Here is a 25,733-nt window from a genome sequence, read left to right as displayed (position 1 = left end):
TAGTATGGACAACATGTTGTTCAAGAAAAGAGAGGGGAACAAAATATTCCATAATTGTATATGAGCATTGTGTGACCTATTCCACTTGAATGGTTATCCTTTCCATCACCAACTATGTACACAGATAACGTTGGCAAACAAAAGGCAAAAGGACACTGAGCCTTGGATAGGGAAACTCAACATGTTGAGGGCTGGTAACAAGGGTTATGACTGATAAAATAAAAATATCTTCTACAGATGTAGTCAGTGTTAAGAAACAGTCTGATGCATAAAGAGCCATTCCTGGGCTTCTGCTACTCAAAATCCCAAACATTCTCTGACGATATAATTCATAATCTATCAGCTCTAGTTAATATCTTTTTAAATAAATTTTAAAAGCCCAAGTTGTGAGGAAATGTGTTCTGGTGGAATTACCTAAGTACAGGAGAGTAATTAATAGAAACCTATTCTCTAACTAATTTTTACACCATCACAAAATATTAAAATTCTAGGTCAAGAAACAAAGAAAAATAGTTTTCTGTCATGTACACATATATACACACAAACAGCACCATTTTTTTTTGCCATTGCTATTAATATAGTATGTTAATAGCATCACTACATTAATTGCTACCTCAGTAAAGAAGCCAGCCTAACAGGAAGCTACACTAAATCATATAATTTCCCCAAATCAAAAGAAATGAGGCAGGTATTATTATAATATACCTATTGTACAGCTTATTTCTGAAAAGACAAAACTTTAAATTTAAACTATCCCAAACTATACTACGATATTTGTTATACTACTGTGTCAGACATGTGTACTTTGACACCCCTTTCTGCATTAGAATTGGATTGAGTTTTTTGTCCTCTACAACTCTCAAAGGTTTTCAATAGACAAACAGTGCCACCTTTTGGTTTCACGTACATAGGCTTTATTATTTTTCTCATATGATTCTAAATAACACATGATTCATATATGTGACTGTGTATATTGTGTCATAGAATCCCATGTTACATTTATCTAGAAATATGCTAAAACTATGTATCTACTATGTATTATTATGAGTAGATGAGAAAAAAGCAAACAAAATAAACCAAAATCTGGTCATCAAATGTATATATAAAATTTCCAATTATGTAAATTACCATAATTTAATAATACATCTTTTAACTATAATAATATATATTAACTAAAAAAAATCAACGCATGCATTCCTCTTTCTATGAAGAAAATAAGTGTTTCTTCCAGAAATTAAAGGTAAAATTGGTACTTTCTGAAAGCTAACCAAAGCATACATTCCATATTTAAAGAAACATAATTTACCACAGGCTAATAAATTATCTCTCATAAACACTTGATTTACATATGGAAAGCAGAAAATATTATCTTTCATTATAAATAGAAGAAATAAAAATGTTTCACTCTTACTTACACCAATGATACAATATCCCCACGGTGCACCTCATAATTCCTAACTTTCCAGTGGTTCAAAAGTACTACATCAGATTTCTGGCTCCATCCAGGATTCAAAGAAGGCTTAAAAGAGAATGAGAGAGTATGTGTGTTATTCAATAATACCTCATTAAGTCTACAATATTACCAATGTGGACATTCCCTCCATTAGTATAGGTGCATGTCATTCATATTTTCATGTCTCATAACGATAACATTCCACTAGAGTGAACAAAAATAACTTTTTCAAATATAGCCACTTGCAATGAATTCCAGGTTTATAAAAACTCCAAATGACAATGGAGCTTTTCAAAAGGCTAAATACAGCCTGAGGGACTGAAAGTATGGTATTGCCCAAAGGACAGGTAAGAGCTGGGGAAGGCCTTAAGGGGAAAAGATAAAGAGTTCTTTTTAAGACAAATTTATTTTAAGATGTCTAGTAAACATCCAATTTGAAATGCCTGACAGACAGTTGTAGATATGAATGTGGGGGTCAAGAGAGAGGTTGAAGCAGGGTAAGTAGATTTAAGAATTATCAGCATAGAGATGGTAATTACATCCATGGAAGCTAATGAGATCAGTAAGTGAAGCAGTATAGAGGTAAAGAAGAGAGATCTCAGGACAGAACTCTAAGGGACACCTATGGTTAGAGGGTCTGATGGATGAAGATCCAGCAATGGAGACTGAGAAGAAGAAATCAGATAGGTAGGAGGAGAACCAGGAAAGAATAGTGTCCTGAAAAGCTAGAAAGAAGTTATTATCAAGGAGGAGAGTGTCAAAACATGCCAAAGGCTGCAGAAAAGTCAAAGAGAATGAGGCTAGAGAAAAAAAAAATTGGTGCGGGCAACTAAGAAATCACTGGTAACTTTGATAAGAGGAGTTTCAGTAGAATGAAATCAGGCAGAAGTTTGAGTATAAGTGGTTGAGAAGAGAGTGAGAAGAGATAAAATGGAGGTAGTTATCGTAGACAGCATTTCTGAGTTTAGCTATAAAAGGCAGAAGAGATATAGGATGATAGCAGAGATACAAGGACCAAGTGAGAGTGTTTTTTAGGATGGAGAAGACATAAACATGTTTGTAGGCAATGAGTCTTGAGTTTGTAGGGAATGAGCCAGTAGACAGAGATTAAAAATTATTAATAGAGTGGGAATGACAGAGGGGAAAATGTGTTGATAAAAATGGTATGGAATGTGATCGCTTGAACAAGTAGAAGAGTTAGCATTGGTAAAGAATAAGGTCACTGGAGTTTCTAGGTAGGGGGTCAAGCCTTTAGGAAAGTCACACTTGGGTTGCTAAATGAAAAATGGATTATGTGGAGAGACTAGAGCCAGACACCACCAGCAGGCTATTGCAATAATCCAGGTTTGAGGTAATGAGGGACTACACCAAAGTGGTGGTATTGTCAGAGAAGATAAGGGACTAAATTCAAGAGATGTGCCAAAGGTGAGGTTGACCAGACTAGGTAATATACTAGATATTGGTGGTAAAAAATATTGAGAAGTTGAGGATGACACCTAGGTGACAAGCCCGAGGGTCTTAAGGAATGGTGTACTCTAAAGTAATAAAGAAGTTAGGAAGAGGGAAGATTTAGGGAAGAAGATAATGAATTTAGTTTTTGACATATTGATTTTAAGACGTCTACTGGACGTACATCTTGAGATGACTAAAAGGCAGTAGGAGATGTGAGACTGGAGGTCAGTACAGAGGTTAGGGTAGAATAGGTAAATCTGAAAATTGTCAACATAAAGTAATTAGCAGCATTGTAAATAGGAGGGAAGGAGACAGATGATAGGAGATATCCAGGATTGAGGTATGCAAGGTATGGCATGTTTGCCACTGTAAGGGCCTAAAATTCTAGCTGTGTTGTCTAAAATCTAATGAGTAGTCGCCTTGAATTAGAAGCTTTAGCAAGAGTTTAGCCTTTTAAGTATTTATTAAAGTACATTAGAAGTTAGTGAAGAAGACAGCTAGGTGCTGCAGTGGATAGAGCATTAGCCCTGTATTCAGGAGGACCTGAGTTCAAATGTGCCCTCAGACACTTAACACTTATTAGCTGTGTGACCCTGGGCAAGTCACTTATTTACCCCAATTGCCTCACACACACACAAAAAAGAAGTTAGTGAAGAGAGAGAGAGAGGGGGGGGGGTAAAAAGCAAACTTCATCTAACTATCTAAGAGAGCCCAGCATCTGTCCTCCTAACAAGCCCAAGTCCAGAACCAAAAGGGCCTTTCTCCTAAGCAGCTTCTCCCAGAAGCCTCCTGTGAAACTGGAAACAGGGCTGTCCACATACACAACTCCAAGCTAATTGGCTGGTAACACTGATTGACAGGACCCACAGCAGCAGACAGCACTTCTGGACACCAAAGTCACATGGTTTCTTTTCAGGCCAGAGCTCACAATGTCCTTCCCAGCAGGGGGTATCATTCCAATTCTCATACCACTGAGACAGGAAAAAAGGATTCAAGAATAATGAAGAGTGTAGAGTTTAATTGGATCACCAAGAGGTCAAGACTGGGAAGCAGAGCCAGATTTCAAAGCCAGAACTTTACATAAACCTGTCACTCTTTTTTTACTATCCCACATTGACTTCATATTTATTAAAAAAGAAATTTCACCTCTTATTCTACTATAAGTTTGGTAAAGCATGGGACAATATTATCCCACTAAAAGTATAATAATTGATCAATTTTTACCTTCCCATGCTCATAAAGCAATAAGGGGAAGTACAATTTGGGACTAGATTTTAACCAGTATGGGAAAATTCAGCCAGGCAGAAGTGATGAGAATCTTCAAAGAAAGTAAATACAATACCTAAGGCAAAGGTGTAGATATGGACAGACATGGGTTCTAGACTTCAGAAAAACAAATTTGAAAAAATTCTGGCATATGATTGGTTATGACTCCATAAACAAAGAGTTTTAAAAAATAAAAAATCACCCCTCAAAAAGGTTGGAAGTTTTCACAAATAAAATTTTGACAATACAATAATACAGGAGGAAGGGTGTTCTCCTCGTAACTTGACCACTTCCTATCTGCCCTTGACCTCATTTTTCTCACCACTTTAAAAAAAATGTGACCATGTGATCACTGAGATGCCTTCTAACCCCAAAATTCCATAATTCTCTGAAAATCAGATTTGTACATTTTGTCCAATGCCATTAGCATAACCATAAAAATGAGTGAGAAATGCTAGACTATTAAAAATCACTCTAGGATTTTGCTTTTGAAATGGCTTCAGTAATTTCATCTTAGTTTTACACTCATTAAAATATCACAGTACATCTCTGTTTTTGGTCAACATAGCTAATCTCAAAAGCACTAAAGGTCTCTGTATAGGATCTGAAACTAAAAACTCCCTGCTCTTGAAGCTTAAGAACTGGAACCTAATATTGCATTATTCTGTTAAAAAAAAGTTGGAGAATATCAATTAATTTGGCTTTATAGATCCTTACAGAATTATAATTTTGGAGCAACTTAATACCATAGGGAAGTAAAATATCTTGCTCTCACCTTTTATATTCATTTAATTTTAATAAAGACTGACTTTTATTTATGTGGATGGTATAATTCCTTAATTTAACTAGATGCACAATATAATTTTTCAAGGTATTTTAATATCATTACAAGAAATTGACTCCAACTTCTCAAATGCTATCAGAGGACATAAGATCTCAAAGGCTCTATATGGAATGGCCTCGAATATGTTTGTCTTCTAAAGACGTCATTCATCCTCAGTGTATTTCAGTTTCTTCATTGGTAAAACAGGGGTAAAAGATTTGTCATGAGGATCAAATGAGAAAATATTTGGAAGGTGTTTAGCATAGTGACTGGCAATTCAATTCAATAAAAAAATTATTAAGTGCCTAATATATGTCAGACACTGTGCTAAGAACTGCTCTCAAGGAACCTACAGTCTACAGGGGAAAACCAAAAATTACACAAAATCAATTTAATCTTCTCAAAACTCTTATCTATCTATGATCCTCAGTATTATTTTCCCCCAAGTGTACATTCATCCCTGAAATTATAGTTGGAAAAATGGGAAGGCCTTCTTGCCCAATTTCAAGAGTGAGAGGGGGGAAAAAAGGAAGAAGCAAATAAAACTGCATAGGTATAAAGAAAAGTAGTGCAACAGTATGGACTTAGGTCTTCTCAGAGAATTCTGTGTCTAAAACACATGGCCACTGTAAGAATTTGCTTTATTTGACTATATGTATTTTTTTTGTGTGAGACAATGAGGATTAAGTGACTTGCCCAGGGTCAAACAGCTGGTAAGTGTCAAGTGTCTGAGGCCAGATTTGAACTTAGGTTCTCCTGAATCCAGGGCCGTTGCTTTATCTATTGTGCCATCTAGCTGCCCCTACATATTTGTTTTTAAAAGATTTTGTCTTTCTTTCTATTTTCACTGAAGAAGATGGTGTGGGGAGGAAGGGAAGAAATAGTTATAGAGATGCCAAAAAAATAAAGAAAAAGAATCAATGAAGCATTTTTACGCACAGAAGATGACAAAAAAGAAAATGTTAACAAGATATATGTTAAAATTATTATGTACTTAAATGGAAGGAGATGCACATTTTCATGGACACTCATTTTCTGTTCTACATATATATATATATATTCTCTTAATTTGTTTATTAAGTTGAGAATTATAAAAATTATATTAAAAATAAGCTGTTTTCTAGCCAGTGACAGAGGAATAGTCTTGGATTGTTCTTTGAGAGGAATGATCAAATGCATCATGAAGGTGCTTAAGGCTATTTCCCTTAGAATTTTATATGAATGCTAACTCAGGTTCTTTAAGAGAGGGGGAATCAATTGCCAATGCAAAATATCCAAACAAAGAGAGAAAAGCTTTAATTCATAATGTAGATAGGTACGAAGATGGGTAGATATTTTATATGTATATATATATATATATATATATACACATATATATATATATACATATGTGTGTATATATGTACGTGTATGTATATATACATATCCTCAGACATTTATTTGTACCCATATATTATAATATGTTATATTTTCTGCATGCATATGTTTTCTAGCAAGGAATATCAATTCCATTACTTTCCCAAGGGGGAGGATGGCATTTTCAGTTACTAAACTTTAAACAGCAAGTATTTCATCTTTTATAAATAAAAGGGTCATAGAAACTACAAAACAGATACCATGAAATGAATCATGACATTCATGGTTTAATAAACCTTAAAACGTCTGGCATAATAGAGCGATAGTTTCATAATCAGGAAGATCTGGGTTCAAGTGGTAACTCGGACACATACTGGCTGTAGGACACTAAGCAAATCACCTAATCTCTCAATACTAACAAGAGACTACCCAAGCTTATCCGTTTCAGAATACTTCCTGCTGTGCCCTAGTAGAGGGGATTTCCTCACTATCTAGTAGTTCCCTACTCTACCAAATACAAGCATATAAACCAAAAACAATACAAAAGTAAAGCAGAATCATATATATATATATATATATACATACATACATACATATATATATATATATATATATATATATATTAGTGGCTTATTCATAGCTTGGAACTATACTTAGTCACTCATTTTTTTATCCTCCTAATTCCTGATTTTATTATCCTATTTCAGAGAGGTTTACAAACCCATCTAGCTGCTCTTTATTAAAATATTATTTTAAAATGTTATTGTTCTGTTCCTCTCTAAGCAAACTTCAATTTAAAATCATAGAAATTAAATAGAAAGACAAAAATATTTAGCTTTCCTAATCTGCTATGATGACACTAAAATGCTTTTATCAAATATAAAATGTTTTTTCTCACTAGTAAGCCTGAGAACTAGACAGATAACTCCAATTAATTATAATAGAAATCATCTACGTATAAATAATTCAATATAAACATCCAACAAGCCATTAACTATTTTATACATATAAGGAAAGTTCCTATTTATGCCACAATAAAGTAGCCATATGAACAATGTCTTCACATGTAAAATATCTGCATATTAACAATCCTTAGTATCACTGAAAGATCCAATGGTTTTGCCAACAAATTGTGCTTTTTTTTTTTAGCATTCTTTTATGCAGTTGAAAAACTTCCTCCATCGCCTCTAAGCAACCATTTTCCCACCCGTGTGGTTTCTTGAAGAAATGCATTTGGAGATAAGATGCCTATGATATTTAAGCAATAGAGTTAGAAACCTACAAGTTAGAAGCACTGAAAGAACATCAAAAACAAAGTCTTTTCAATTGTAATAAAATTATAATTAGACTAGACAATTAATCTTTATTGAATAACTGCACAACAGTTCTAAGTGTTATGGGGGCATGGCACCATAAGGAACTTACAATCTACTGGTCTTTCCACATCCTATCCTCCTGACCCTGCTCATCTAGAACTCACCTGGGACAGCTAGCTGGAAGGCAGGAAGACCCAGGACTACAGGCAAACAACCTGGAGCCACAACTACTAGAGACCCAGAGAAGAAAGTTCTTGCCTCCAAAATCCTTGACACTTTCAAATGATTCACATCAGAAACTGATGTAATTTTGTCAGTGGAAATGACATTAACAAAGAAGCATTACCTTCTGCTTTGCCACTGTACCCTAAGAATTATTGGACTTTTCCCTCGGACTTCAGCTGAAACCTCCTACACGTGTTGTCTCCCCGATTCAAGCATGACCTCCTTGAAAGCTGAGACTGTTATATGTTTCTATTTGTATTCCCAGTGCTTAGCACCATGCTTTGCAGAGTAAGCTCTTAATAAATGCTTTTGAATTAATTCATTTATATGAAACAAGCAAAAAGCAATACAAAATAGTGTACATTCATGTGCTAAACAGCTGCTATTAACTATAAATGCTACTAAAAGAATTCAAAGAGGAGTAAAAACAGTATATTCTGGAATATTCAGGAAAATGTAATGGGGAAGCTAAAATCTGAAATGTGCCTTGAAGGATGGATCAAATTGGGAAGAGAATTGATGATGAGCATGGCATATATGGGGATAATATGGAGAATGGCTTTGAGTTCATGATGGAAAGAGAAAATAAAATGAGTAAGCATGGTATAGTTAAATTAGAAAGTCTTAAAAATAATAGAGGAGTTTCCAAAACATGATTTTAAAAAAATGTGGTCTTCAGTAAAATTAGTCTCATGTATAAAATAGATTTCAAAAGAAAACTCTGGAATCAGGGAAACTAGCTAGAAACATATTGCTTTAATTCAGGCATGATTTATGAGGGCTTGAACCATGCTGATGATAAGAATAATGGGGATTAATTCAAGAGCTAATCTAAAAATGAATCAAAAATATATAGAACCGGGGCAGCTAGGTGGCGCAGTGGATAGAGCACCGGTCCTGGATTCAGGAGGACCTGAGTTCAAATGCGGCCTCAGACACTTGACACCTACTAGCTGTGTGACCCTGGGCAAGTCACTTAACCCCAATTGCCTCACCAAAAAAAAAAAAAAAAAAAGAAGACTAAGAAGAAAAAAAATATATAGAGTCTTCAGTGTTCTGTGTCCAAAGGGAAATGGAGACAAAAAAATAAAGGTGATAGTTACATCCAAATAAAATTAAGTTCTACTTGGGAGAGAACAGAAAGCTATTAACATCTCCTTAAGGGATGGTCATAGTTCAAAGGCAGGAACCTGAAGAAGAGCCAACCACTGAGAAAATGCAGGGCCAGTGAGAAAAAAAAATAACTAATAAAATTTCTTATCACTAGGTTCTAAGAAAGAATGAATATATGTAGAGGGCTCAAAAAGAGTCTGTTGTAAGGATTACATCTGGAATTAGATTCATGAAACCCTCTCAATACTTTTATAGACCAGTCTCAAATCAAAATAATACATAATTCAAGGAACATTTTGATGTTTTCATTATGTTTTGCTCCAATTGTTTTAGAAAATTTATATGGTTGGATCTTTTCACAATTCTACCAACAGTGGATTAGCATCCCAGTTTTCCAACATCCAATATTTTCCATTTTTGTTATATTAACCACTCTGATACGTGTGAGGTAATACTTCAGAATTGTTTTAATCTGCATTTTTCTGATCAGTAGTGATCTTGAGCATTTTTTCATATGATTATAGATAGCTTTGACTTCTTTGAAAACTGCCTATTATCATATGAAAAAATGCTCAAGATCACTATTGATCAGAAAAATGCAAATTAAAACAAAGGAATGACTTGTATTTTTGTGGCATATGACAGTGATGGAATATTACTGTGCTACAAGAAATGACAAGCAGGATGATTTCAGAATGGCCTAGAAAGATATGGATAAACTGATGTATAGTGAAGTGAACAAAACCAAGAGAACATTGTGCACAGAGACAGCAATATTGTTTGATGAAGAACTGTGAATGACTTGACTATTCTCAACAATACAATGATCCAAAATAATCCCAAAGGACTATTGAAGCATACTATCCACCTCCAAAGAAGTGATATTGATGGAACAGACTGAATTTCACTTCCTTTCATTTTTCTTTTATTCAAGGTTTATTGTACAAAATGATATGGTAATGATTTACATAGTCATATATGTATAACCCATATCTGATTGCTTGCCACCTCATGGAGGGGGAAGGGAGGGAGAGAAGGAAGGATAAAAATTGGAACCTAAAACTATAAATAAAAATGTTAATTATGTTAAAAAAAGTCTCAGAGACTCAGTTTCTTCATATCTAAAACGAGGATAAGAATATTTGCACTACTTAACTGAGTTGTTGTGAAGAAAGTACACTGGAAAACTTAAGTATTCTCTGTGCTTCCAGTAAACACATCAAGCTCATCTTTCAGAAAGCTGCCAAAATAATATTTCTAAGACAAAGATCTGATTGCATCACTTCCCTGGTCAAAAATCTTTCAGTGGGGGGCGGCTAGGTGGCGCAGTGGATAAAGCACCGGCCCTGGATTCAGGAGTACCTGAGTTCAAATCCGGCCTCAGACACTTGACATTTACTAGCTGTGTGACCCTGGGCAAGTCACTTAACCCCTATTGCCCCACAAAAAAAAAAAAATCTTTCAGTGGTTCCTTGTTATCCTTAATGTATCATGTAAGACCTCCACAATCAAATGCAACATGCCTTTCCAGGATTATTTCATATTACTCTCTTTCATGTACTCTATATTCCAGCCAAACTGTACTTTTAGCTGTTTCCATATTTTGTCTTGCTTTCGTGAATTTGCCCAGTTTATCCTCAATGCCTGGTGTGCACTCCCTCATCATTTTCTCTGTTAATCTTTCTCTAAGGATAAGCTTTATATCATATTGATTTGTATACATGTCCCATCTCCCAATAGACTGTAATTTTCCTGAGGATTCAGACTGTTCTTTGTGGTTTTTTTTCATCTTCACATACTCATAAACTGTCATGGTACCTAGGATCTTAATAAAAATTGTATTGAATTCTTAAAAATATTTATTTTCCTGTGGTAGATAGTATGTTTGTCATTTAAGGAGAAATAGAAAACTAAATTTTGCAAAATCACATAAAAGTAAATCCTGCCAAGCTCCATTCCTCTGGATTTCTCCCACATACCCCAAAAGCTCTAGATCCTGGAAGATCATTTCAGCCCCAGAACTCATATCATGGAAGCACTCTCTGCCCCTGCAGCTTCTTCTTCTGATTGGATAGCGTACAGTTCATCCTAGAACCTCAATTTACAAGGAGGAGACCCTGGCCAGTCATCTCTTCATTTCCTACCAAGCTATACTCCTTTCCACTTCTCCAGCAAGCCCAAACCAGGTACATTCTGCCCCTGTCCCTTTTCAGCTTCCTTTTATGTATTCTCTTCCCCATTTGAATGTAAGCTCCTTGAGGCTAAGAACTGTATTTTATCTTCTGCTAAAAATCTGTTTTTAAAATGCAAATTTGTTCCAACGTGATTGATCTATTAAGGAACAATGTGAGGATAACAAGAATTGTGTGCTTGCTTATTTTGTGGGTAAGAAACAGAAAGAAAACATAGAAAACTGGACGACTTCACAATAACTAATAAGCTGCAATCCTGATACCCACTTCCTATAAGTAAACTTAAAGGTTTTTTTCCGAGATAAAGTGCCATGTGTATTGTTTATCTTCTGGTGCAGTAGGAGCTGTGGGATAAAGAAGGCTGGCATCCCAACCTCTTAGCCCACTTTCCACCATGAATTACCCAGGGTTGTGATTGATTGATTCCCCTCCCTTGCTCACAATGACACAACTTTACCAACCTGAGCCCTATGAGAACCAGGACTCAGACCAACCAACAGCCTAAGGCTGCAGACATACCCACTTTTTACTGTAGTATTCATGCATTTCTTAACCATTTAACATGCATAAAATTGATACAATGTTTATTAGATTCCTATCTTTTTTAAGTGTCAATGATGAAGTTTTTGATTGTTGTGTTATTGTTAATAAATGCTTGCTGACCAACTTATTCTAATAATACTTTTTTTGTGTGGGGCAATGGGGGTTAAGTGACTTGCGCAGGGTCACACAGCTAGTAAGTATCAAGTGTCTGAGGCCGGATTTGAACTCAGGTACTCTGGAATCCAGGGCGAGTGCTTTATCCACTGCGCCACCTAGCCTCCCCCTCTAATAATACTTTAAAAGAAAAGTGGACTGACTGCCTATATAAGACTGTAATCTTCCATCACATTGTTGAGTAGATTAAAATGATGAAGAAGTATTACCATTTACAATATAATTTTATTTTCACAATTCAATTCAATTTTCAGTAAGTACTTCAGTGATGTACCTGCCAACAAGGAAAGGAAACACTTGTCAAAGCTTACTGAAACATTAGAAATGCTGGCTTTGTCTAGTCTAAAATAAAACTGGAAATCTATTTAATATGAGTTTAATGCTAAAAATTCACTTATCCTTCAATTTTTTTAAAAAGACAGGTTCAAATGCCATCATCTCAGAAATAATCAACAATTTGAATTCTTTTTTTCTAAATATTCAGGCTTCATCACATAATATATATTTCCTCATGTAGACAATTATATTCATTTTTAACTCCCTTTATCTCAATCTTTCATTCTGTCTTTTATTATCTTCTTTTAACATTCTTTTCTTTTTTTAATTTTGAGTTTTAGATCTCTCCTCCCATCACACACTTCCTCCACCCACTGAGAAGGCAAACAATGTAATATCAGTTATGCATGTGAAATCATGCAAAACATTTCCATATAGCCACATCACAAAAAAAATATAAACTTCTACTTGCACTCGGAGTTCATCAATTCTGTCCCTGGATAGCATTTTTTTCATCATGAGTCCTTTGAAATTGTCTTAAGTCATTGTATTGATTGGAGTATCCAAGTCTTTCACAATTGATCATCATTATAAGATTGTTGTTACTGTGCAAATTGATCTCCCAGTTCTTGCTTCACTTTGCATCAGTTCATAGAGTTGTAGCTTTTATTCTTTCAACAAGTAAAAGAAAATTGCCAAGGCAATATCCTCTGCTTACAACAAAGAGCCAAAAACTACTGGGTACTAAGTAGAACATACTTTTGGGGGGCCACAGGTAAATTTCAAAGGTTCTCCCAGAGCATGGTTTCAGAACTGGGATGGGCTCAGGAAACTTACAACCAGTTCAAGTTTTACTAATGAAATTCAAGTCAGGCTCTGTTTTAGGATTTGAAACCTCTGTTTCCTTCCAAATATAGAAAGCATGATGGAAAGAGTGTAGTATTTGCAGGTACATGTTATATTCAGTTCCTATCTATCCATTCATAGTCCCTCTACTCTAACTCCAAAGCTAATTAAAATTTCTTCACAATTCTTTCTCCTTCAGTCCAAGTCCTACTTATATATTGGTAATAGTGCTGATGGTATGATTAGTTGAATGACTAGAACAATATAGTTGTTCAGGCATTTTCAGAATCAGCTTGAATTAACCTGAGCCTTAACCAGATCTAACCTCCTTAGAAAATCTAGGGGGACTTTAGAGGCCCTGAATTTGGGATTCAGGCCTAACTTATCCCTGCTAAGGAATAACTGACCTCCATACTTTAATCACTATTCAATGTTAACCTATTTAAGAAGCCCTCCAAAATTTACCCACTTAATTATTGATTGTTCATTGATGAAAAATTATTTGACTTTCAGTTAAGTGCAATGCAACAGTTAGACAACAATAAACACGAGCTATCCAATGTGTGTAGATCATTTAAGGAGTGCTCCAGGATTTAGCAATATAGATCCCACAGCCATCAAGAGCATAAATCCCATTCCTTCCTTCTGAAGTCCTTTTATTGAAGGATTATCAAAGCTGAATTTTGCAATAAGGACACGGGGATTTTCCAACAACTTCTTAAATGTTACCAAACATCTTTTAAACTTATTTCATAACAAAGTTGAATTCCCATCATTGCTAATATGCTTAAAACTCTACCTCAAAACCCATCTACTCCACAAAATCTTCCTTAAGTAAAGCAACAAGTTCAGTGTAGCCCCTAGAAGAAAGGAGCCCATCATATTTATTCTCTAATTTCTCTGAGTGTGTACTAAAGTACATTGCACCTAGTATGTGTATTAAATTAAATTAAATTAAATTAATGTGTATTAAATTAATAAACTCACAATTTGCCAGAACATGCCACAAATCAATCACAAGAAAAATAAATTCTCTCCAAGGACATGAATGATTCATCCCTATTTTAAAACATGCTAAGAAAAATCATATTCAGATACTGCTGATGAAAAAGAAAACTATAACAACAAGCATGGTGAATCAAATGGGAGAGAAAGGTGTTTGAAGATATAATAGACTACATAAAACATGCTCCTGTCTGTGGTATCATAGGAATTAAAGGAAAATCCTTAAAGGTGCATTACAAAGTTATCACACACCAGCTGTTTCAATTTCACATACTTTCAGTGCAATAAATATGAACTAATCTATTTTAATTCTCTATTAATAACAAGTTAGAAAACTACATAAAAACTACAACTTCCTAAGGGGCAAAAAACTCAAAGGAGGATTTGAGGAAAAGGTAATTTGAGAAGAAAACACACACAAACCAATAAAGTATCCTAAAATTAAATCCTATCTTCCTTTAAAACAGATCCCAGCAGACTCATGGAGAATTAGAATGTAGAAGAGTCAGCAAAGAATGAGAGTAGGTACCAGGTGGTTCCCAGCCCCAGGAAAATGCAAAATCAGCTGTAACAATGAAATTCCCCAACTCTGTTTTAAGTGACTATGCATAAATCACAATATAGCTCTTTTCTTGATGGTCTTCTAGGAACCATCTTTCCAGAAAGTCAAAACAGTTATAATGTACAATGATTATTGAATAATATTAAACTCTCTCTGAGTTTAAAAATGAAAACACAGATTTAAAAAGAAAGCAGGGCTATTGCTTGCTTTTTTGACAGAATTTTTAATTTCAAACTCAGTAGGAAAGAAGATAATCAGTGCAAAAGCCAGCTAGAAGCCTAAAGGTTTATTACAAATCTAGTTCTTAGGGACTCATTCACAGATAGCTTAAAGTAAAGACGATCACAAAGCCAATGGATGTGTGCTATTAATGGATAAAAGGTTACATGCTGGTTGAACTTCACTTTTCCTCACATGTTATAGTTTTGTAATGTATTCCACATAAATCACCTCTGAAGTCTACCAAAAAGCATTGTATTGTAGTATTTTGAAGTGTTATCTTCCTTCTCTGGTTAAATGGAGAAAAAGGAAATAAGATGAATTTTGTATAATTTTAATTTAAAACTATAACAAATGATATGCCTATCATCTGATGCACAACAGATAGCAAATCTGTATTTCTTTAATTTGTATTAAGACATCCTTTCATTTACCTGCTTAAGTCTTAGATTCTGGTCTTGAATTTAGAAAATATAGATCTTTTTACATCCTCAGCTAGTGGCCCTAACCAGGCATCTCAAATCAAAGGAAATATAAAACTTTGGTTGTTAAAGTTGTTAAAGGTCTTAGGGTATTCTTTACCAATATAGCCCCAAGCCAAATCAAATGGTCAGAAGAAGAGATACAACATCTCTCTGAAGAACATTGGCACAGGATCTTCCAACATGGTGTGCCCACATCAAAGAAAGCACTATGCTATGTGAACAAAGCAGAATGGCCCTAGCTCAAAAGAAATGTGAGATGTGCAAATTTAAGCATCTCCCTCCCAAATGGTCACACAGACCATTTGTGTATGACTTGTGAAAGAGCCTTCCAAGCTCATATTGGTATCACCAGCCACAGCTGGACACACTGTACATTGACCCTGACATTCTGATGTCATTTTGGTCCTCTTCAGGCATGAAAGACAAACAACAAGGCTCATGTCCAATCAAAACTCTAATTTGGGTCATAAGGTTGAATTCAACCAAATCTCCTCTGAAGTTTCAAAAGTATACCATACCATTCTTCATATCCTATGTTAAACTGCTATTAAATATTGTGGTGGTACTTCTAAAAAGGAAAAAAAATCTATAATTTTCAACAAGGTAATGACTTTCAATGTAAAATGATTCAGAGATTATACTATATTCAACCTTAGGGGGCAAAAGAAAATGTAAATAGCAATCAACATCTTACACCAGCACCCACTGGGTACATGACATTATAAAAATGTTATGAGATACTATATGTATACCTCAATTTATGAAGAATATGTGTCTTCATAACTTTGTGGATATGTTGTTTATATAAACCATATCCCACCTTAATTCTGACACCATAATTTTAAAAATGCTTTTTCATTTGATTTATTATCTTCATATTGGTTTCAATTCCTAACATATAAACTTCATTTTTTAAATTTAGTTGTTTTATTTTCTCTTAATTACAATTAGGGAAACAATTTTCAAAATTCATTTTTTAAAGTAATAAACATTTTTATTTATAGTTTTGGGTTCCAATTTTTATCCTTCATTCCCTCCCTCATTTTCCCCTTCCCTGAGGTGATAAGCAATCAGATATGGGTTATACATGTACTACATATGAACTTTATATTTTCACTCTTCTTTTCTATCCCAACCATATCTCTATGCTTATTACTTAGTGATGAACTATAAAAGAATATTTAAATGCACTCTGAAGTAGTCTATTTAAAAAAAAAAGATCCTTACATGAAACACTGTAATAGGAGCCAAGAGATCCATGTTTGAGTCCAAATCATATACTAATGACTTATGTGTACCAATTATTTCTGAACCTCCTTGATTCAGTCTCCACATCTATAAAGTAGAGAGAATGATGATCTCTAAGGTTTGTTCCACATCTAAAATGTTCTAATTCTATGAATCTTCTTTTTGTAAACTTAGTAAAGATTTCCTATAGCCTATTTGCTGAAACTAGGGCTTGTTCACCTCTACTATCATAAATACATCCAATCTGTAAATCTCAAATTTGGACCTTATGACAAAACTCATAGATCTCTGTAAAGATCTTGTCTAGGGATAACACCCCTACTGACAATACTCTAGAAATCTCTTAGTGGCAGTGACCCAGTATAGAATCCTTGAAGAAATCATTGACTCTTATGTCTTCCTAATCTAATGTTGTTGTTGTTGTTCAGTTGTGTCTGATTCTTTGCAACCCCATTTGGGGTTTTCTTGGCAATGATACAGAAATGGTTTGCCATTTCCTTCTCCAACTCATATTACAGATGAGGAAATTGAGACATACAGGGTTAATTAAGTGACATGCCCAGGGTCAGAAATGTATCTCCCATATTTTTTTCCTTCTATCTAAACTATACCACTACCCTAGCTCAAGTCCTTAACACCCCTTATGTTTATTCAACCAGAATGCAAGTATCCTGACCCCCAAATCAAAAACACAATAGGTTTCCCCTGGAGGGATTAATGCTCTTCATAACCCTGTTTATATGACAAAGTAATGGGCTACAAGAAATATTCCCTTTAGTCTTCATGTCCTGACAAGGGCTTCTCCAGAAGTGCCAGATCCATTTGGGTTCCTAGATCATAAGTTGTATTTTCCATTCCTTATTCCTTATACTCCTTAATTGTATTTAAGAAAAGGAAAGTGTTATAGAAGAACAAAAGTATTCAAAAGATGAATATTTAAAGAGTCAGGAACAAAACCAAGAAAGCATTTTGTCTCAGAAATTAAAGGGATTAGAAATAATAGCAAAAATCATTTAAAAGACAAAAGGTCTATAATCTCAAGGAAGATAATGGGGAAAAATTAATGAAAAAGCATTTATTAAGTGCTTAATATATAACAGGCATTGTGCTAAACACTGGAAATACAAACACAAAAAATGAAGATAGTCTCTGTCCTCAAAGATCTTACATTCGAATATAGGAAGACAATACAAGTTAGTGGCCAGAATGGAACATATTAGTTTGAAATGTTAATGAATAGGACATTGAGGAGTAGATTAATATGCCCTTTTCCAGGAGCAATGACAGAATTGACTTGATTATGGTTCAAAACCTGGAAGTGTAGGTAAATGGAGGGAGTAGAGGCAAGCCAACTTACAGAAAAATGGCAGGGAAAGAAAGTGAAGAGACATAGCTGGAGATGTGCCAAGAAGTACAGAGAAATGGGGGCAACTGCCAATCAGGACAGCTAGGTCTTAGGGCAAGTAGCCTAGAGGTGAAAGTGTTAAATCCTCTAGGATATGGCTATGGAATGAAATCAAAATAATAAGGATGAAGGAGGAATTCTACTTCCAAATCTCAAACTATATTACACAGCACTAATTCAACAAAACTATGATAAGCAAAATGTATTATGCTTCAAGCAGGATCTCAGGAAAGACAAAAGTAAAAGTACACATGGTTTAAAAAGATAAGCAAGAAAACTACTATCATTGAGGATGTCAATGGAACCCTTTCAAAGTTAGAAAAATCTAGCAAAAAAATGTTTTTAAAGGAATAAATTAAGCACACACACACACACACACACATATTTCTCAGCTTTATGTAGCACCTTAACAACAACAAAAAAAGACCAAGTTGTGCTAGGGCATTAAAAACTCAAAATAAATAGAGAAAACAAAAGAAAAAACTTAATATATCCTTCAGTAAAACAAAATTAGAATTATAAGGCCATTTTGAAGATGTGTTCAAAGTTAAGTGGACACTAAATAATAAAATCCTAAAGAATGGCTTGGTCAAAGAACAAATTATAGAAACTATAATTTTATCAAAGAAAATGACACTCATGGAACATGTCAAAATTTTGGGGATGTACCCAAAGAATTTTTTCGTGCAAAACATATCTCTAAACACTTTTATCAAGAAAGGAGAAAAACAGAACAATGAATTAGATATATAACAAATTTTTAAAAATCAATTCCCCAAAAGTGGAAGATATCTTAATTTAACACACACACACACTTACACACACACACCTTAGACTGATAAATAATTAGAAGCTGGTTCCTTTTTTAAAAAGAAACTAATTAAAAATTTCAGCAAAAAAAAAGAAGAGTAAAAATAATAATTTACAACATTGACTAATTAATAAAATAAATGATTAGACATGATTTTGCCCAATTGTATGCCAACAATATTTGTAACAAATAAAAGAATGAATACTTACAGAAATTAAAAATACTGAAATGGATAGAATAAGAACAAGAGAACTTACAAGAGTTTCAGAAAAAATGAATTGGACAAACCATAAATGAACTTGCAAAGGACAAAACTATAGGGAAAAATGAACTTAAATGTGAATTCTTTTAAATATTAAAAGAAAAAGATGGCATTACACCAAACTTCCTTGGGAAAATATAATGTTATTAACCTACCCAGGGAGAAATAAAACAGAAAAAAGTAAACTATGGATCATTATCTCTAATGAATATCATGACAGATAAGTAAAATATTAGTAAAGAGATTAACATTTTTTAAAATATATGCTATGATAAGGTAGGATTTGTATTGGCAATTCAGTATTAATTTAGCACTAAGAAAAATATAAACATAATAAAGCATATTAATAACAAAGACTAAAAGTCATGAGCATATCAATAAATGCAAAAAAAGCTTTTGGCAAAATATAATATAACCAATAATGTTGAAAGGATCAAAAAGAGCAAAATGGTAAATAGTATCCAGCTAAAACCAAGAACTAGCATCATCTTTTGGAAAAATCCTAGAGGCCTTTATACTCCAATTATGGGTGAAGACAAGGCTATCCATCGTCACCACTATAATGTGATTCCATAAATTTCTTTAGTAATAGCAATAAGACATAAGAAAATTGAGAAATAAGCATAGGCAAAGAAGAAACAAAATTGTCATTGATACAGATACAATAGTTTACTGGGAGAATACTTAAGATTCAACTAAAATTAATTCAAACAATATCTTCAATAAAGTAGCATGTTATAAAATAAATCTATAAGCAATCATCAATCAGCCTTTCTATATATTACTAATAAAATGTAGCATGAAAATATAGAAAAAGAAATCCTACTCAGAATAACCACAAAATATATAAAAATCTCTATAAGTCTATCATTGTCTATCATTTGGGACTTAAATAAGTAAAAAGTAAAATAATATTTACAGAAATAAAGTCTTAGGAAATAATATATATCATGACTAATATATATGTGATTTAAATGAGAATACTACCTAAATTAATTTGCATATTTATGGCCATAATTAATCACATATTCAAAGAGTTATTTTTTAGAACTAACCAAAATAATTTTAATTTTAATTCATCTAGAGAAACCAAAGACCTAAAAAGTCTAGGGGAAAGGTTCGTTTATTTTTTTAATAGAAATGAAAGGAGTATAGCAGTATACCAGATCTCAATATATACTATGAAAAAAGACACCAGGGCACCAGGTTGAAAGGAAAAGGACAAGGAAAGCACTAAGGAAGATACTACTCCCAAAGTGCTTCAATGATGGCTTAATATAGCCACTTGCTTTTGTTTTGTTTTGTTTGTGGGGCAATGAGGGTTAAGTGACTTGCCCAGGGTCACACAGCTAGTTAGTGTCAAGTGTCTGAGGCCAGATTTGAATTCAGGTCCTCCTAAATCCAGGGCCAGTGCTTTATCCACTGCACCACCTAGCTGACCACCACTTGCTCTTAATATAGCCACTTGGCACTTTGATGCCAAGATGGTGGAGTAAGGAATGAATTCCCTGGATACCTCCTAAATTTCCCTCCAAACAACCTTGAAAAACATCTGAGAACCAATTTAGGAACAAGAAAGCAACTTGTCAGCACAGCAGGAAAGGTCTGTCTCACTGGAGTGGAAAGGGAGCCCAAGTAGCAGTAGCAGTAGCAGTCAGAGAGACTTTTAGCTCTGGACCAATCTACCCCTATGCAAGCCAGCAGTACCAAACAGCACAGTAAGGCTTCACCCCCTCCCCCTTGCAAGAGATCAGAGACCCCATCCCCATTGCTGACCAGTAATGAGGTGCCCACACCCAGAGCTGGCCAGCAGCAAGACTCCATCCCAGCCAGCAGCAAGGCCTCACCCCCAGGACAAGCCAGCAGCACCTTCCCCCCAAACCCCCACCCACACCCCCTCCAGTGCAATCCAGAAGCTAGGCCTGGAGACCCAGTGAGTATGCTGTGTTGGATCTCCTTAATGACAGTGGTGAATAAAGTAGGCCTCATAAAAGAACGAAAAATAATAAAGGGTTAAACCAGTCTAAAGAAAGCCTGTCAAAAGACTGAACTAAGCAAAGCCATCCCAAGGATGTGTAAAGATGAAAATAAGAGGACAACAAACACGAAAACAATAGAAAAGATATGTGAAGATTTTTACAAAAACTGTTTAACCAAGAAACACGATAAATCTACTACACTTATACTCTAACATGATAGTCCTGGTTATGCTTATGACAGAAGCCAAAATGGTATTAGTGATTCAATCAACAAATATTTATTAAGTGGTTATTATATTCAAGGAAGCACTCAAAGAAAGGCAAATACACATGTCCTACCCTCAAAGAGCTCACGGTCTAATGAGGGAGACAAGGTACAAACTAATATTTACATACAAGATATATACAGTGAAGACAGAAGGGAGGCTCAGAGTGGGGAGGTCTTTTAATCTGGAAGGGAAAACAAGGAGGGTAATGGCCTCCTGCAGAAAGTATTATTTGAGCTAAGTCTTAATTGAAGCCAGGGAAGCCAAGAGACAGCAGTCAAGAGGAAAAGAATTTCAGGCATGGGAGACAGACAATAAAAGTATAGAATCAAGTTATTTGGACAAACAGGAAGGCCAGTGTCACAGAATTTTAGAGTGTACAGAGGAGAGTAAAATGTAAGAAAATTGGAAAAGTAGGAATGGGGCCAGTCTGTGAAGGGTTTTAAAAGTTCAAAGGTTTTATACTGCATCCCACAGATAATTGATAGCCACTAGAGTTATTTGAATAGAGGAGTAACATGCACTTTGGGAAAATTACTTTGGCAGCCAATTAAAGTAAAGGGTGATATTTGAGGTGGGGAAACCAACTAGAAGGCTTTTGCAAAGGTCAAGGTATAAGGTGATGAGGGTCTATTCCAAGATAGTGTCTGTGACTAAAGAGAAAGAAACATTAACAAGAAATGCTGTGAAGATAGAAGGAAGAAGATTTGGTAATGGATTGGATATGTAAGATGAACAAAAGTTAGAATTCAAGGTTTGAGTGGTATAGGTAGCAAAACAGTAAACTTCCCACAAAATTCATCTAGACATCATTTGATACATCAGGATGTATCAAATATGTGCATCAGACTGAATCCTGATGGGAAAATACAGAAAAAGTTATGGTGAGCCATTTGTCCAGTCCAACTTGGCATAAGGAGACTGACAAGGAAATTGGCAGACACTGGAGATGGAGTCAAGCCAGGAGACAGTCACATGTGAGTTCACAAAGAGAGGCTTTGAACCAGGGCAAGAAAAGTTACCAGACCCATACTAGATCACCCCTAGATGGGGACAGATTTAAAATAACTAACAGCTTGTCACCCACTACTCAGTTTTAGATCACAGCTCCAAGAAGACTAAGAAGACTTGTACTCAGGTCAATTACCTATGTGGAAATGTAGTTTATCTAAAAAGGAAGAAATTCAGAAGCTAGCAGCAGTGGTTTAGTTCAGGCTCCAGGCTCAGAGCAGGATCTCATTTGTACTGTCAAGCCTAACCTGAAGAGGAATAATAAGGACAGAAATCACAAAGGGGAGCCTATAATTCTGACACTCTGAACCAAAAAAGCTTTTCAGTTGTCTAATAGGGACTGAATCTAACAGTTTTACTCAGACTCAAACTCGGGTCAGACAAGGGAGGCAAGGACAAGGACAATGATAGAATGTTGTACTGGATCACACCACTCTGGGGTCACTGAAATGTTAAGGTCTTCAGCCTGTCCCCTGAAATCCTAGAATGACACAACATTCAGTTCCCCAATAAAGCATCAATGGAACCAGCCCAGACAACTTCTCCAGAAATGCTGCAGAGCCCATCCCTAACATCAAATTTGAAGTAAGGAAATAGGTGGAAGAATCAGCAAATAATAATAATAATAATAATAATAGTCCCACTATAAAGAATTATTGTAGTGGCAGGAAAGCTAAAGGCACAAAATCAGAAGAAGAGATTGCCTTCAAAACATCTACAAGCAAGCCTTAGAGAAAAAGATAGTTTTGTCACACTCTCAACTAGAATACCTGGAAGAAATCCAGCAAGTTTGTGGTTTTTTTTTTAAGCAAGTTTTTTAAAGAGTTTTTAAAATGTTTTTATAAATGGAATGTAAGTGCTAAAGGAAAAGTAATGAGAGCAGCAGAGGAAAGAATCAGAAAGGGAATTAATAGCTTGGTACAAGGGATACAAAACCTTAATCAAGCAACAAACTTCTTGAAAATTATTATTTCAAAATAGAAGCAAATAATTAGAATGCAAAATAGAAGCAAATAACTACATAAGGCAATAAGAAATACTAAAACAATGTCAAAATATTGGGAGATAAGAAAAATATAAGATACTTCATAGCAAAAAGCAACTGACCTGAAAAACTGTGAGGAGAAACAATTTTAGGAATCATGGGAATACTTGAATGCCATGAGTGGGGAAAAAAGCCCAGAAATCCTATTTCAATAAATCTTAAAACTGCCCAGATCTCTTGGAATCAGAGGGCAAAGAGGAAGTAGGAATAACCTTTCAGTCATCTTCTGAAGGAAACTCGAAAATGGAAACTCCCAAGAATATTCTAGTCAAACTCCAAAGTTTCCAGGTAAAATAAAAAAATAAAAATAAAAAAATTATATATATATATATATATAATTTTTTTATATATAGAAAGATTTCAGATAGTGAGGAGCCACAGACAGGTTTACACATGATTTAGCAGCTGCCACTCTAAAGGAGTGGAGAACTCAAAATACAATATTCTAGAAGGTGTAAAAAACATTATCTTCAGCCAAGTATAACTTACCTATCAAAAATGAGTATAGTGCTATGGCGGGGAGGGAGGGGGGAGGACTTTTGATGAAATAGGACTACCAAACAAATTTTAAAGTTCAAACACAAGAGTGAATAGAATCATAAAAAGGTAAACATGAATGAACAAAGATAAAGAACTAAACAAGGATAAACTACTAACATTCAAATTTGAAGAGATGATACATGTTCCCTCAGAACCCTAATATCATCAGGGGTCACAGTGGGAATATAATTAGACAAAGCCTGAGAGTAGTTTTGTTGTCTTAATAATCTTTAGAAAAAAAGAATGGAAAAGAGAAGGGAAGAGGAATACACTATGGGAGAAGGGAAATGAAAGTTAGGGGAAAATATCTCACATAATCAGGGCGCACAAATAGTTATCTATACAAACAAGGAGGAGAAAGTGGGAAGAATGGCTGACACTCGAACCTCAATTTCATCTGAACTGGTCAAAAGAAGAAAGAATACATATACAAAGAGTTCAAAAAAGAAATGTATTTCACTCAACAGGGATATAGGAGCAAAAGGGGAGAAGGGGGAGAGGGAATTAGAGGAAGGGTAGATTAAGGGAGAGATCAGTCTTAAACTCTAAGGATGTACAAAAATACATATAGCTCTTTTTGAAGTAACAAAGGATGAGAATCTGAGGGGGTATCCATAAATTGGAGAATTGATGAACAAGTTACAGAATCCTATAGTGCTAAACTCTTAGACGTACAATGACCAACCACAGTTTTAGAGGACTAATGATGAAATATGCTGCCCATTTCTTACTAGAGAAGTGAAGGATTCAGGGTTCAGAAAAAGATAAAAAATTAAATTTTGGATATAGCCGAAATGAAAAGTGGTTTTGATCGACTCTGCCTGTTTTTATCAAGTTTTGTATTCCTTTTATTCAAACTGGAGAGAAGAAAAAGGAGGGGGGCAGTACTACAGGGTAAGAAGGAAGAATTTAGGAAATTATGACATAATGAATTCTTCTCATCACCTTTCTTTATAAGAGTAAAAACTAGACTCTCAGTTCACTCTACTTTGCAGCTGCTGCTTTTCCTGGTTTCAACTTCATGAAACAAGATGCCCCCTAGTTTCTAGGATCTCCCTTCCTCCCTGCCTATCCCTATTTTCCAGCCACCTATTGTGTATCATCTCCCCTGCATTAGACTGCAAGCTCTTTAAGGGTAGAGAATGTTTTTGTCAGTTGTATCCCCCATACTTAGTACAGCGCCTAGCATACAGTAGGCACTTATTAAATGTTTATTGGATTGAATTGGATGTTGTGATTTAAGGTTTATAAAGCAAATTTATCTCATTTAAGTATATATAAATATTACCTCACAACAACTCTGTGAGGTATTTCCTATTATTATCCCATTTTACAGGAAACTGAGGCACATAGAGGTTTAAGTTATTGGTCCAAGGTCACACAGCTAATGAATATCTGAGGCATGATCCAAACTTAGGTATTCCTGATTCCAATTTCAACACTCTATCCACTGTGCCCCCTAGGTACTTCATTTTAAGGTAGATCTTACTTATACTGAAAAAGTCAACCAAGGACATATACACACAGATATATTTAGATAATCTATATGAATATATATGTGTGTATATGTGGGGAGTGGAGTATGTGCACATGCACTAAAAGGCAAAAATACACCCATAGATAAATTCTGGAGATGAAATTTAGGACAATGTAATTTTATTTAGATGACACTAAATATTTATCAACTTTTAAGTTTGAGAATTGTTCATTATTGTTTATCATTTATGAATATGATCTGAACCTAACTTTATGTAGCTAAAAAATTATCTAACCCAAAAAGATTACTACAGAGGGCAGGCGGACCTCAGAGGTTTCCAGGGAAGCTGAGTGGTTGTAAGGAATATTTAAATCCCACCCAGT

General features: G+C 34.8%; 1 protein-coding gene across 1 annotated transcript in view; it reads right to left on the bottom strand.

The window, feature by feature from the left end:
* Positions 1-1,411: 1,411 nt before the first annotated feature.
* IMMP2L (inner mitochondrial membrane peptidase subunit 2) overlaps positions 1,412-25,733 on the bottom strand; it is a 71,435-nt gene continuing 47,113 nt past the window's right edge. Inside the window, exon 3 of the mRNA XM_043968688.1 lies at positions 1,412-1,519. Coding sequence (XP_043824623.1) covers positions 1,412-1,519 — 108 coding nt within the window. The remainder of the gene's footprint in view (positions 1,520-25,733) is intronic.

The sequence above is a fragment of the Dromiciops gliroides genome, chromosome 5, assembly GCF_019393635.1.
Source record: "Dromiciops gliroides isolate mDroGli1 chromosome 5, mDroGli1.pri, whole genome shotgun sequence".
In the NCBI taxonomy this organism is placed as follows: domain Eukaryota; kingdom Metazoa; phylum Chordata; class Mammalia; order Microbiotheria; family Microbiotheriidae; genus Dromiciops; species Dromiciops gliroides.
The sequence above is the reverse complement of the archived record's forward strand: the minus strand, read 5'-3'. Positions and strand labels throughout refer to the sequence as shown.